The 16,024-nt window shown below is 32.2% G+C and overlaps 1 protein-coding gene across 1 annotated transcript; it reads left to right on the top strand.

Annotated features, from left to right (window-relative positions):
* The first annotated feature begins 12,574 nt into the window (after positions 1 to 12,574).
* LOC131638512 (replication protein A 70 kDa DNA-binding subunit C-like) lies at positions 12,575 to 14,958 on the top strand. Its single transcript, XM_058909073.1, has 11 exons — positions 12,575 to 12,715; positions 12,807 to 13,074; positions 13,157 to 13,247; positions 13,331 to 13,458; positions 13,544 to 13,616; positions 13,702 to 13,849; positions 13,948 to 14,105; positions 14,193 to 14,313; positions 14,384 to 14,554; positions 14,641 to 14,697; positions 14,785 to 14,958. Exons 1-11 carry the CDS (start codon positions 12,575 to 12,577, stop codon positions 14,956 to 14,958), a joined length of 1,530 nt encoding a protein of 509 aa, XP_058765056.1.
* Positions 14,959 to 16,024: the final 1,066 nt, after the last annotated feature.

The raw sequence follows: 16,024 nt of genomic DNA, 5'->3' as shown, positions 1-16,024 counted from the left end.
AAATAGGATTCACATAGCCAAATCCTATCTCTACAGGGTGACCATTAATTTATGTTCACACCCTAAATATCACTTATGATGCAAAGATTGAATCAAAGTTGGTGTAAACAAATTATATCTCCAACAGAAGTTGGGTCAAACACACATTAATACACAAGCAAAACTCAATTCATATATGATATCTATGCCAAAAATGGGTTCACATAGGCCAATCCTAATCTCTATCACTATAGAGAGACTATTAAATCACGACTATATACCCCAGAAATGAAACATGATTAAGAAACGTAATAGGTTAGAGTACACAAGTTGAGATTTGCTACATACAACATACTAGTAAGAATTACGTCACAGAATTGAAATAGACATTTGGTCAATTTGCATATAGGAGGCGGTGGCTTACATAATACTAATGGTTAATGTTTTCATACATAGGTAATGCCTTTGAGCTAAACTAGTTATTATCTGTTTGGTGAAAACGACAAATAGAGTTTAATTGCGTCTAACTCATACCTCTGTTTTTTCTATTCTTTCTTTCAAATAATACATCTTACCAAACAGATCTTACCACCATTAAGAGTAAGCTGAAGTTGATTTTTGCGAGTTGTTATCAAACTTTTCGTAAGCATGCACGCCTAGCTGACGTTCAAAGCAGCCTGCCGTTGCAAGTGTCCCTACTACTTGAAAATTGTTTATATTGTCCAATTTAAAAGTTAAGTTAATTAAGATATTGGTTAATAATAAACTTTATCTTTATCGATGGAACAAAGTAGAATAGAGTAGAATGAAATGATTTTTATGTTTGAATTAATTAAAAAATGATGGAATGGAGCCGAATATGTATTCCATCACTTTCCTTTATTTATTTATTTATTCTTCAATTTAATGGATTAATTTTATTTATTTATTTCATATTAAATATTAAAATAGTAGAATGACATTTTTATTCAGTTTTACTTTGTTCTATTTCACTATAGTCTATTCCATTCTGTTCAACTTATCCAAGCATATTATAAATTCTTTAATTACCTTAGTACTTCAAGAACTTTAGATTTTAGATGTTTTAAACTTGCTCCACTAATTATGCGGGTAGTGTGTGGTTTTTATTTTAATATTGGACACATGTGACCTCATTTTTCACAGTTATAGCACTAGTTATAGCACTGTACATATTTTTTTCTCTTCTTTGTCTTTCTAATAGGTGTTTCCTTCTTATGCTTTTGAGGGTTCGACCAAGACTTCTTTCCCTTAGTCTCATCTCCTTTGCTTTTGAACTTGTTGGAACCACCAAGTTTCTTCCATGTCTGAGTCTATAGTGCTTGTATCGAATCCAGAACTCCCTTTCTTTCGACAATCTGTAACTTATGTTCCTCCACCGAACCAATCAAATCTTCCAATTTCACGATGTCATGATTACTGGATTCTTGAGTAACTACGATAACGTGATCAAAGTGAAAGGTTAACGTACATATTACCTTCTCAACTATCATCTTGTCGGTAAGGGTTTCACCACAGTCTTTCATGAGATGAACAAGATTTCGCGACACAGCCTGCAATATTTTCTTCTTCTCCCATATGCAATAATTCATACTACCTTCGTAATGTTTGTAACTTAACAATTTTAATCTTCTTCCCTCCTTCATAATACTTGACAAAAATATCTCACGCCTCCTTCGCCAATTCAACATATGAAATTCGATCAAAATTTGCCACATCTACCGCCAACTGAATACAATAGGCAACCTTGCAATCTTTCTTTTTCGCATCCTTGTAATTGACTCTCTAAGCATCAATTGTGTTGTCAGCAGGCTCAGAGATGCCATTGTTGACCACTTCAAGGGTTTCATGAAAATCGAACAAAGACTTCATCTGCTTGCTCCATCGGTTCTAATTTTTACCACCAAGGATTCAAAGAGAATTCGGAATGCCATTGTGCCATTCATCTCTGTAACGATTGATAAACTACCCACAATCCCGGAAACACGATCAAGGACGTGTGATTTTTAAAAACATAATAAACCTAACTAGAACTCTAAATACTAATTTGTTAGTGCGTGAGACACTTTTAATGAGAAAAAGAGAGAGAATGAGAAGAATAATAGAAGAAACTATTATATTAAAAGTTGTTATTAAACTGAATTACAATAAAAAGGCATGAAGTGATCCAATTTTTTATGGACAGTTTCTCATCCCACCCCATGACCTTCTTACGCACCATCAAATTGACCAAAATACCCTTGTGCTTCCGCAGATGCATCTCCGAAAGCACCTCTTTTTTTGTTTTAATGTTATTTTATTCCGTAGATGCACATACAGAAGACTTCCGTAGATGCATATACGGAACTAAACAAAACTCAGAAAACCAGAACAACAACATTTATAACGATAAAACATCCATTCATTGATTAAAATCAACATTGATTAAAAGATACATCGAAATTTCCAACAGAAAATTAAGAAAACTAAGAGATCTAAGAAATTACAACAGTTAAAACAATGTCATCTGATCCATGCATCATTAGAATGGAATCAACGTCGCCTTCCACTTCATTCCACCAACGTTTATTTTCTCCGGTCTCAGACGAGGTCCTTGTTCTAAGCCTCTGGATCCTTCTGATGACTTCGCCGGGTTTGTACTCCGCCTATAAAAAAGACATCAGAGTCCTCTTGAGTTGGTCGAAGGAATGGATGTTCCAAAATTTAAACGGCATAAGGGGTTTGATGGAAGAGAAAATAACATGCCCATCCCTTTTGCGATAAATCGGTTCAGGATCGGAACGCTTGGATGATATTCACTGCCATGAACAAGGCCTTATGTGAGCCATTTTTTTGTTTGTGTTTGTGTTTAGGGTTTGTGTTTGTGTCTAATAATGCAACCCTAGAAACCCCAAATTTATAGAAGCCTTTGGTGTTTATGGACCATACAATTTCTGTTATAGAACGTTCCGTAGATATATCTACATCTACAGAAGAGTCATAGATTTCTCCGTTCCGTAGATGCATCTACGATAAACACCCATAATTTTCAATATCAGACCCTATCTTAGATACATCTACGGAAGTTTCCCTGTTAGTTTTTTTAGCAGAACTGAATGCAGTAGCAGTTTAAAAACACAAAAACATAAACACTTTGAAACACATAGGCACAAACACAAAAACATAAAAAAGGATTATATTGCAATGTTATAGAGTGCATATATTACACTTTGAAACCAGATTAATACATCAAATGAACCGTCGTCGGCTAAATCTATTGGAGGTTCTAATCTTGACTTTTCGGTATGATGAAGTGCCAATTCCAGTGACGTAGGTGGTATGGGGCATCCCAGTTTCAAGTAAACTTGCACAAAATGTTTTGGTTTTGCGAGCCATCCAACACACATAATACGGTAATCAAAATTTGTATGAGGTGCAGAGCAGAAAAAAGGTTTCCGAAAAACCATATTGTGTTAAGTCAACGCATACCATGTCATATGCGCGTGCAATAAGAGCTTCGTTGACCGATTCAAATTTGGTTTCATCTTCAAATATCCGCATAAGCGCCCAACCAAGGAACAAGAGCGACACACCTCCAATGCCCACCTAAAATTATCTTCTTTTTCACACTCCAAAAAAGCAAAACCAACGGCAAATGTCTTTTCGGTGGATGTAACACCCACCATCTCAATTAATGGGAGTCGATACTTGTTGGTCTTGTAGGTAGAATCGAGGATGAGCATTGTCGGGAAAGTGTTGAACAACTTTATCGAATCTTGATGAGTCCAAAAAATATCTCAGACCATAACCTTGTCATCGCAAGTTCTATACCGCGACACGTATTTGTTAGCATCCAACATTTTCAACAATTATTGCTTCTCACTCCTATCTCTCTTACTCGCCTTTTTATTGCGGTACCGTTGATTATACACTTGTCTTATATTCGATACGTTGTTGGGTTCCTTCCTTTTCAATGTGGCAAGTATATTTTTCGGTTGGACAAGATTCAAGGACATGTCTTTAATACATGTCTTCTCTTCCAGATTGAGCCGACAAACACTAGGATGACCTTGTAATTTTGCGCACAAATCATGGTTATGCAAACCACAAATAACATAGCATATCCACTTCTTGCTAGCCAACATGTAACAACGGATCTTAAATGGACACTCGCATTTTCTAGTACCCGTGTCGTCTCTTTTAAAATTCCTTAGAGGAGGATGGTATTTCCCACTTCTTTCGCACATCATTGTTACAAACGGGTTTCTTCTTGCCGTACCATTATCCGATCTTCCTATTACCACACAAAAATCAAAGTTAGTCGCATCCTACGAATCCATGTTAGCATGCTTTCACGATCATCAAAGTCTTCCTTGCTAATAAAGTCACCTCCGACATCTACCATCTTTGCGACTACCCCATCAACACTCGTACAAACATTGACTAAAGGAGCTAATTCTCTTGGAAGATTATCGGGGTGCACCATACCTATTTGCAAACAATTGCCAAAATAACACAGAATTACATAACTACTGGAAAAAAACAACTCAGTGATTGTTCCGTAGATGCACCTACGGAAGTGTTCTTCCTCAACACGTTCCGTAGATGCATCTACGGAAGCAGCGTAACTTTTTTGCAGAAAATTAGTTGCATAATGTGAACAATGTAGTGGTTGAAGATGGATATTTACCTGAAATTGAGTCTTCTCTTGCTCCCTTTGATATGTTGCACCAAAAAGTTGGAACTTTGAAGTAGAAAATGATATTGATGAAGTAGGCTTTTTTAGGGTGGTGAGAGTGAGTGTTGGAGAAGAAATGTGAGTGATCATACTGGTTCAAACTATATAAGATGCTTCCGTAGGTACATCTACGGAATAATATGGTGCTAAGCCATTCTGTAGATGAATCTACGAAACTATCTCTGAACTAAATTTATTTGTATTTTTCCCCATATATAGTATTTTATTATACTTTCGTAGATGTATCTACGGAACCAATCAACTTTTTTTGAATAAATGAAATATTTTCGGAAGTGCATCTACGAAAGCTGTGGCAAAAATGAAATTTTACACGGTGTGTATAAGATCGAACACTGAAATATATTTTCTATGGTCCTATTTTTTTTCCTTTCCACGATGTCCATGTAAGACCAGGACTTAAAAAAAAACATATGTAACAAATGGATAGTTGTTTCCCAACTCATGAAATTTATGCTGTAACATGCACATAAAATAAAACCATTAATGCAAAAACCTTATGTTGGATATCAACTAGATCTCATGTGCGAGTGAAATATACTGAGAGGAGGGCGACCAATGAGTTATATGCACCAGTAGTAGCTGCAAGTGAGAGAGGAGTATTATATAATGAATGTTTAGTGGTTCACCTCAAATAAAAAATGAAATAATAATCCACTTAACACAAGCACCCTAACAACATGTTGTTGGTGTGCCACAAATGGTAAATACGAAGGATCATGCGAACATGTGCCCTTAGAGCACACCGTACATGTTAGGTATATTATAATTAGAAAAAATAAGTGTAATAAAATCAAATTTAAATTTTAAAAATATTAAATACATGCATTTTAAGAGAATATTTCTAGTCTTTGGGACATGTTAACTTTTTCTTCTTAATTATATTGAAGAATTAGTTTTTACAGCTGTACAAAAGAGTAGAGAAAATGACAGAATATTATCAAAACATTGAAAATTTCTTCGTAGAATATAACTGTAAAGAAAGTTTGAAAGTTTTTCTTGTTTATAGAAACGTTTCTATCAATATTATAAAAGTGCATAATTGGATTGGATGATTGAATATAATTTCTGTTGTTGTGTTATTTATATGATGAGAATGACGCCACTTTAGGAAAGTGGAGATGGGGTTGCTTTTTCCAGAAGGCAGGATTCAATTGAGTGTTAATCATCATTTTTTTAGTTCGATACTCACGAAACGAAACATTATTTAACAAAAGGAATCGAATCCCGATTGCAAATCATGTTCCTTTCTTTTGAAGACTTATTTTTCTAAAAAAAACAAAATATTCGGCAACTAATCTGATCTGTGCACCACTAATCCACGAGTGACTTACCCACCAACTTATATGCATATTGCTAAATATAGTTGGATTTTTCCTACTTAAAAAATTTATTTTATTTATTTATTTATTTATAATTTTTGACTTTTTTTTCTTTACAAATTTCACGGCTTTGGCTAATATGTATAAGGATTTTCTTTATGCACCATGCATAAGACTACATAAGCAATTGGATCATATTTTTTTAATCCAGTATTGAGTATTGAATATTGAATGGTGAGTATTGAGTATTGAGTAATAACAATTGATGTCTAGAATTTAATCCAAGATTCCATAATAATCTATGCATGATGCATAGATTTTTATCTATAGACGGTAACTGCACCCCAAATTTCACATTTATTATTGATTATTTTCCACCATTAGATCTATTAATATATAATTGAAAAATGTTAAGTTTATGCTATATTACGAGAAGAAAAAGATATTGAATGAAAAACATAAATAATCGGTTGATTGAATTGAAGGTTACAATTCTTTTTTATAGTGATAGTTAAGATCTGAAAGCACATAATCTAACTTAATATTTTTCTCTATCTCATCTAAGAGACCATGAGTAGTGTATTCTTCATCAAATGTGGTCATTGAATTAGAGTTTTTGTGTGGTTCTAGTTTTCTTATGTGACTTCAATAACCTCTCATAAGTTGAAGCATGATAGATGCTAATTATTCTAATTTTGGAAATGAATGAAGAAAACCATTATTATAAAACCACTCTGTATTCATATATTAACTGTGGTAATAACTATTTTTTTGGGCATTTTTATTTATTTATTAAAAGAAATTTCACTACGATCATAAATAACAATTATCGTAAAATGTATATGGAGTGAAAGAGTTCGAATTTCAGTACCAACAATTTTCTATTTATCATGATAAAATGTGTTTGTCTTTGTATATCACCACAACTCATATAATCAGTCGTGGTGTAAGGTACATTTATTTTATCACAATTCATATTATCAACTGTGGTGAAAGATCTTATATATTTATTTATAAGCGAAATTATCTCCCGCTTCACTCTCACTCGTCTTTCTCAGAACAAAACCCAAACATCTCTCTCATACGGAAACCCCAAACTCATGCAGCGAACTTGTCTTCTTCGAAGGGTTACTATTGTTGCATCAAATCTTAGGAAATAGCCATCTTACAAGTCCGTCTTTATAATAGTTTATGTTTCAAAATATGTTTATATATAATTGTTTACGTTTCAATAACCTGTTTCATAATGTTTGAACTTTATGTCTGTTTTGACTTGTAGGTAGGGAAGGTGAATGGAAAAAATTAATGAGGATGAAACTAAAGCGAATGTTGCAGACTTGTGTGAAAAACCCAGAATGACATTCATTGAAATTTAACACAAGTTTGCAACTCTCACTTGAGCTTCATCATCCTTTCATTGTGGATGTCATTATGGGACATGTATGTTTCTAAAATTTTTATGAGTTAATATATAGTTGTTATTAATAAAATTTGTATGTTGTATGTAGTTTATGCTATGTTTTGATGATTTTGTTATTTTTTATAAGAGTTGTTTGTTGAATCATGTATGTTGTTTAAGGTTTGTTGTTGATGAACGTTGCTATTAATGTTTGTTTAAAAGACGAGTTTATTATATCTTATGTGATTTGAGTGTTTTTCCAACCCTTTACCGAATATATAATTTTTCAAATTGCGTTAAAAATTATAATATGATAGATAAAGTTATATTATAAAACAAGTTACATCGTTCAATGCTAGACAAGAATTCTCCAAGCTATTGTGTGCACTTCGCTCTTTAATTGTTAGAACTTTATTTAATGCATTAGTTCTTCAATTGCCACTTTCTCCACCTCTAATTTTATTTTCAAAGTAAATAATATTTTGCAAAATAATTTAGAGGTAAATAAAGAGGAGGTTGAATAACTAGGACCATTAAATCAAGTTCTAACCATTAAAGAGCAAAATGCGGATAAGGGCTGGAGAATTCTTATTTAGCATTGAACGATATAAGTTGTTCTTCTAATATAATTTAATTTGTCATATTGTAATATTCTAAATCAGATTGAAAGGTTATATGTTTAGTGAGCATTGGCGAAATAAACATTCCACATAATTTATAATAAACTCAGTGTATATATCACAACGGTTGTTTGAAGTAATCGTAATGATAGGTAGTACGCCACCTAGTTTATAATCACGATTGCACGACCCTGGTGGAAAGAATCATACATACAAACACCTTTACCTTACAAATATTGGTAAAGGCATGATGGTATCCCTTTCCCAGGCGTTGTAAAATGATTTATATGTAGTAGTGAATAATGGGGGTAGAAAATCTTTGGTAAGGAAATCTGGTAGTTGTTCAGATGAAGAAATTGATAAGAGTTTACAAGCCCCTTTTTTGTACCTTTTCATCAACAAGATAACGTTCTATATCAAGATGCTTAGTTTTTTTTATGAAATACAAAATTGAATGATATATGCATTGCACTCTGTTTATCATAGTAAAAAGTGGAGGTTTTTGTACAATCCATGTTCAAGTCCTTGAGTAAATACAATATTCATTATAGTTCGCACTGCTGATGATATAACTCTATATTCAGCTTTAGATGATGAGCTTGAAATAAATTATCTTGCAAACCAAGAAATCGATGATACAGTTATAAAGAAGTAGTGACCAAATATAGAGTGTATTGTATCTAAGTAATTTTCCCAATCTCCATATGATTATTTTAAAACTTGCAGCTCAAAACCTCTATAAAAAATACATTGACCTGGATTTTGCTTGAGATACCCGATTACTCTTTGAGCTATTTTGTAGTTTGTTGATGTAAACGCATGCAAAAACTGACTCAACTGTTGAGTGGCAAAAGTGATGTCAAAACAAGTTGTGCTTAAATAAAGCAACTTTCCAATCATGCTCTTATAAATTGATATTTTTTCAAATGGTTTCCTTGTCATGTTGTGCAGTTTGCTAGAGGTATAAAGAAGAGTAAATAAAAATTTTGAGCCAAGAAGCCTCAAGTCCTTTATAAAATTTAGCCATTATTTCCTTTTATGATATGGTGACTCAAGATTTGGAATGTTCCACTTCTAATTCAATAATATACTACAATTGACCCAAATCATTAATCTTGAGGGAATTTCCAAGGATTGATTCGATACTACTAAACTCAGATCTTTAATCTTGAAAACATTGGCCAGCTTTACATGCCCACTTAATTCATGATTATGGAGATGAAAGATGTCACTCAAATACTAATTTTCTTAGGTATACCTTTCATAGTCCCCACTGGAGCTATAATAGATGTGAAGAAAGGAAAGCTTAACTTTGAGGTAGGAGATGAGAAGATATGATTTATTTTTGTCAAAATTCATGAAAAATCCCTATATTGAAGATTCATATTGCAAAGTCGATATTATCTACGACTGTGTTAGAGAGTATTCATCTGACCCACCTTCGACTGATGAGTTAGAGGCATGTCTGATTGATAGCGCTAACCTTGAAAATGAAAATGCTGAAGCATGTAGAAAATTATTGGATAAATATTCAACTACTAAAAACCAAAGCCTTGAATTGCTTATGACGCAAAGTTCAACATCTACGCAGTAGGAAAATTCGAAAATAGAACTCAAACCATTACCTCTTAAACTTACATACGAACTTTTAGATGGAAATTGGAATCATCTTCTCATTGTTAACACAGTATTAGGAAAAATTAAAACAGAAAAACCATTTGTCATGCTAAAAAAGGTACCCTAAAACCATTGGGTACACCATTAAAGACTTAAAAGGAATATGCATAAAACTATGTTAGAAATTGACTATAAGCCCTCATAAGAACAACATGGGAGGTTGAACCCCAACGTGAGAGAAGTAGTGAAAAAGGAGGTGCTGAAACTACTTGAAACTGAGGTGATTTATCTTATTACGAACAATAAATATGTTAGCCCAATGCAAGTAGTACTAAAGAATGGGGGAATAAATATTATAAAAAATTGACAAGGATGTATATCGACTACCAAAAATTAAATATAGTAATTTGGATAGACCATTTCCTTCTCACATTATTGACTAAATATCGTACCGTTTAACAAAGCATTCACACTTTTTCTACTTAAACATTTATTCGGGATTTTCTAAATCCCAATCCATCTAAACGTTCAAGAGAAAACAAGGTTTATGTGCTCTTATGGCACATACGCATATAGGCGAATATCCTTTGAGTCGTACAATGCATCAATGACATTTCAGTGTTGTATGATGTAAATTATTTTCCGGTTTTTTTAGAAGATATAATAAAAAATTTATGAATAATTTATCGGTCTACAAATAAGGTTTGATGATTGTCTTGTCAATCTAGAAAACGTATTAAAAATCAATTTAATTTTGAACTAGGAAAAATATCATTTTATGATCAGAGAAAAAATATTACTTAAATATTTAGTGTTCAACGGAGGAATAAAGGTAACCAAAATCAAAGTGGAAGCAATAGAAAAATTATTGCCCCGCATTTGTGAAGGAAGTTAGAAAATTTCTAAGTTAATGTGACCGTATAGAACATTATATGTTGAAAATTTCTTCTTGCAAATATAACTAGTTAATGTCTTGTTTTCCATCAATTTCGTCTTCGTGATACTTGTTATCATAAAAACATCTAGCTCTTTTAATACTAACTTAAATTTAGGAATTTTTTTAGGCAATGAATTTTGCGCTACCCTTTTTAGATAGCAAAACCAATCATCTTAAAGACTACACTTATTATCCTAGGAGATACAACACTGTTATGCATGAACCTTTACATTCTCTATAAAAGATTTACTATTTCTGGTGTTAGAAAATCAAAACTGTCAAAGGAAAATTGTATGAAAGCATGTTGATTATCGGAACAAACTTTCTAATGCTTGACCACTTTACTTGAAGCAGTTTTGAGAGTTGTATGTCCCATAGTAAATCCTCAAGTTCTCAACCTCACTAGTGGGAAAACCCACTCAAGTCTATACATGCATGTTTCTCTTCTACCCACTCGTATACCATAACATCTTTTGGATTAAGTGTTGATCTCTCCTCAAATGGGTCACTCAAAAAATTCACAGACCCATATTTCTTAATAGATATTGTGGCACACCAAAATATATATCAAATAAGACATCCCTAACAAACTCATATCGGTATTTAAATCTTAGAAACTCCTTACAATAAATGATGTGTTCCTCAAATGTCTCAAATCACACCTTATTACAAACAGGACAAACATTATCAACAACAAATAACAGGATCATAAATCAATATTTAAGAATGGTGCGATATTTTACTAAAGACATCTGTTGACCTAGACCATCAACAAAAATAATATTTTTTTTAAACATGTGCTGCTTTAAAAACAACCAAAAACTTTTTATGTGAATGATGATTATTAGATCTTTCTTAAGAAAATGATATTTCAATACTTTTCCACATAAATTTCATTGAACTAAACAAGAATTTTTTATCTATGAAATAAAACATAACAATGGTCTAAAACAATTATATATATGAGGAGAGATATTCTTACTCCAAGAGTAAGTTGTCACATTCTCGCTATTAATTCTTCTCAACCTAATGATTACAAATAATTAGTAATAGTTATCTCTCTCCACATTCAATTACTTATTATTTTTAACCATTGAATTGAAAAGAATTAATCCTCACTATTATTTTTAATTATTTGATTGAAAAGAATTAATGGTGAGGATGTAGAGTAACGGATAATAATTTACTCTTCAAGTAAGAATATCCCTCATTATATGAGAAGAGATATTTTTACTCCAAGAATAAGTAAGTTTAGAAGAGTTACTTTAAATATCAATCCTTGATCTTCATTAATCTAACGATTTTAATTAATTTTTTATATAAAAAAATATTCCAAAAATAATTAGATTAAATGATGAATTAACTACTAGATTACTAAAGATCAAGGATTAAAATTTGGAGTAACTCTTTTAAACTTAGAATATTCATATGACATCATTCGACACCGGAGTCAAAGTATTAATCTACTTTTAATATAATAAAGTACATGACATATGAAATTCTTTCAATATCCCTATATTCACCAATTTGAAGGTGATTTTCGGGGACATAGCGGTCATTGTATCTCCTATAATACTTTTATTAATGAGTAGATTTTTTTCATCATTTCATAAGTTTTCAATTGTCCATTTTCTTACATAATTAATAATGTCTTGACAGATTTTTATTGGAATTGTGGAAAACTTTCTTGAGTACAGGGAAACCTGTTGCACGCTTTTTAACTTTGGTTTCTGAAAAACCCTATAACCTTATGTCAATCATCTCTATATATGATGGATTTTGTTATCAGCTTGCAAACCCTAAAGTACAACCCATTACATCTTGCTCATCTCCCATTCTCTCAGCCTCACGATTTTTAGGTTTTTTTTCTCACGAGTTAATGTGCTTCCCTCTCCATGTTACACGAATCTTATATTAAGTTTGCTGTTTTTCATTTTTTTCCAGAACATGAGTCGAAAATTTGACTCCATCAAAGACATTACCGACAAGAAGGAGACGTGGAGACTGGCTGTTCGTATTATTGATTCATGGAGCGTCGTTAACAGTAAGGGTGCTGAACATCTGGAGATGGTTATCATGGATGCTGCGGTAAATTTGTTTCAGTATTTTTGTATCTTTTGTGTTTTATACATTAAAAATATGTTATTGTGTGTTAACCATTTTTTACCGTTGTTCGTAGGGTGATCGAATTCAAGTTTTGATTCGTGCTGATCACACACATAAGTGGAAACCAAGAATTCAAGAAAATATGACTTGCATAATAAACAACGGCACTGTATTTGATAACGATTTTCAGTGGAAGCTTTGTGACCATTCTAAAAAATTTGTCTTCCTTGGTGGTACGACCATGAAACACATGGATGTTCAAAATATTCCTCCTCGAAAGTATTATTTCAAAGACTTTTCTGAAATTAATGGAGGCAATTGTCAACTAAACAGACTTGAAGGTAGACAAATGTATTAACCTCACTTTTTTTTATAGGAATCTATTTACTTTTAACACTTTTAATATATTATAAATCTTTGCAGATATTATAGGTGTTGTGCATGAGATCAACAATATGCAATCAAACACGCCCGGGAAGAAGACATTTGTTGCCTTCAGTCTGAAAGATTTGAGGTATATTTTCTTCAGTAAATACTCCTTCAGATATGAATGTTTCGATGTATGATTTTATTAACTAACTTTTTTTTAAATCTTAGTGGTAACATTGTTAGCTGCACATTATGGGAGAGCTATGGATCTAAGTTTTTGGATTACTACAATGACCCAAATAATAGCGGTGCTATTGTCGTCATACTAACCCATGCAATGATAAAGGAATCCCAGGGTTTGTTTGTTTTTTCTTCTTTTCTTTCCCCTATCTCATTTTTTTAACAATGTTTTAAACTGTTATTTGATTGTCCTGCAATTAGTATCCAATGCATGGAGTGGTTCTAAGCTGCTGATCAATGAAGACATCCCTGAGATTTCCGAGTTTTTATCAAAGTATTAATTTTTTGCAGTTTTCAATTTCTATTAATTACTGTTGTTGTTACCAGTTTATGACACGCTTTTTATTTTAATATTTTAGGCTGCCTGCAAATGAGCAAAATCAAAAGCCTTCCCAATTTGCCAAATCTATGTCTCTTTGGTCCGGTGGATCTCAGTTTACAACACTTGAAAAATTTGTTCATAAGGCAAAGTGCATTCCTTTGAGTGAATTAACCAAAATCAAACAAGTATATCTCAAAACAAGTGTTTTTCATCATTTGCTAAATCTCAGATCATTAAATTTTGCAGTTATCTATATGGAATTCTAATTATTTTTTTTACTTAGGACATGTTATGTGTGACCATTGGAACTACTGTTAAATTTTATGTATCCAAGCATGGTTGGTTCTACTATGGTTGTACAAAGTGCTCTGTCAAGGCTACTGATTTGAACAATCCATACAAGTGTGTCTGTGGCGAAAATGTTAACAAACCCATACCAAGGTTTTTTGTTATAATATTATGTATTTGTAACATTTTAATGCTTTATGGTTATGATCACTCATTTTAATCAACTGTATTATCTAACAGGTACAAAGTTGATATATACGTTTATGACGGTGAATCAAAGTTCCGATTTGTCTTTTGGGATGCCGACTGTGAGCATATAATAGGACAATCTGCTGATAGCATGCATAAATCAATGTTGGAGGTAGGTTGTTATTATATTCACTCATTATTAAGAAAAATTATATCTATCTAACATGTAATTTCAATTTTAGAATGGTGAAGATGATCCCATGGTTTATCCTGATGAGCTTGACATCTTACTGGAAAAGAAAATGGCTTTGAGAGCTAAGGTACAGCCAACCTTTGAGCAAGCATCTGTTTGGAAGTTGTCGTACGATGAAGAATTTGTCAACCAAATTGAAAAGGATTATATTGCTAATGAGGTTTGACAGTATAGTAAAAACTGCCTGAATAACTTAAATTAATGAATTCCAACTGTATTACTAATTTCTTAAAATTTAAAACCCAGGCTCATAGTATTCCTGTCACGCAAAATGCTGTTTCTGATCACGTTGAAACTTCCATGGTATGTTATTTCTTATTTTTTGATGTTCACCGAGAGATCAAGTATTTTTTTCTCCATGTTTACTAAAGACGTTTATTACATTTGAAGGAGTCGTTATCTGCATTTGGAGAAAATGATCCAGACAAGAGTTTGGCCAATACCCCTTCAAAGAGCGTCTCCCATGCCGTTGATGCCGAAGATTCGGATTGTCATGTTTTAGGCCTTACTCAATACTCAGGAACCAAACCACCCAAAAAAGTGAAGATTGAACCAAATGCTTGAAGACTTGATAGACTTACTATTTGCTGGGACTTATATTTTGTTTAATATTGGATGCTGTATTTTTTTGACTTTTTAACTTAATTGGGTTGTATTTTTTGTTATGACTTTTGGACAAGCACTGCTTATTTGTACTGTCACATGGTATTTAACTGCAAATTTAAATTAGTGAAGTATGTTTTAGTCAAATGCTTATGCTGTGTTTTTGTTACTACTGTTTTATTGTGTTTAATTGTGTTGTATGATTAAAAATGTTTATCATTTTTTGACAAGTTAAAATTAATAGTATTTTAAACATGTTGTATTTAATCACATATCCAGATTTTATTTGAATAAATCAGTTGAAACATTTGAACTTATGGTTGATCTATATGCTTAATACAACATACATTGTCACACTACTGTACATATTATAATATACGATTTCAACAAAAACTGTATTGTCACATAGCTATTCATAATTATATTATTTCATATTCCAACTATATTCAAATATATGATTTCAAAGAGATGCCGCAGCTCTGATGCTGATATTCACTGAACATATTTATTTTTCTAAATAATGGCTCATACTAATAATTTCAACAATTTTTTTTTATCAGAAAGCAATATAACTTTGCTATACCATTATTTATGATCTGTTTTTTTAAAACATCTCATTTTTAATAAATACATTTATTCACCCAATTCAAAAGTTGCATGCTTTCGATTGGTCACGAGTTTTCTTTCTTTCAAGTTTTAGACAATCATAATTGCTTTTTATCATGCTTTGAGATTTTAACAGCACTTAACGTGTAATACCAGCAATAATAATCATCACCATTACATAAATAGAAGTGTGGAGGAGAAAAATTAATTATTAACTTTGTTAAGCGTGCATATGAAAGGATGTTTTAGAAGAAACATGACTGCGAAAACCAGCTCCTATTCCTACTATAATTATTTCATACGCAGAACTCTTAAGCATACGTGTATCATGTCTTTTTATTCATCATAAGTATTTGTTTCAAATACTGTCTAAAGATATCAAAATACCAAAAATATGGATGAACAGAAACAAAAAGCGCTT

This window comes from Vicia villosa, unplaced genomic scaffold, assembly GCF_029867415.1.
Source record: "Vicia villosa cultivar HV-30 ecotype Madison, WI unplaced genomic scaffold, Vvil1.0 ctg.002324F_1_1, whole genome shotgun sequence".
NCBI classification, from domain to species: Eukaryota; Viridiplantae; Streptophyta; class Magnoliopsida; order Fabales; family Fabaceae; genus Vicia; species Vicia villosa.
Note: the sequence above shows the minus strand (reverse complement) of the source record. Positions and strands in the feature narration are given on the sequence as shown.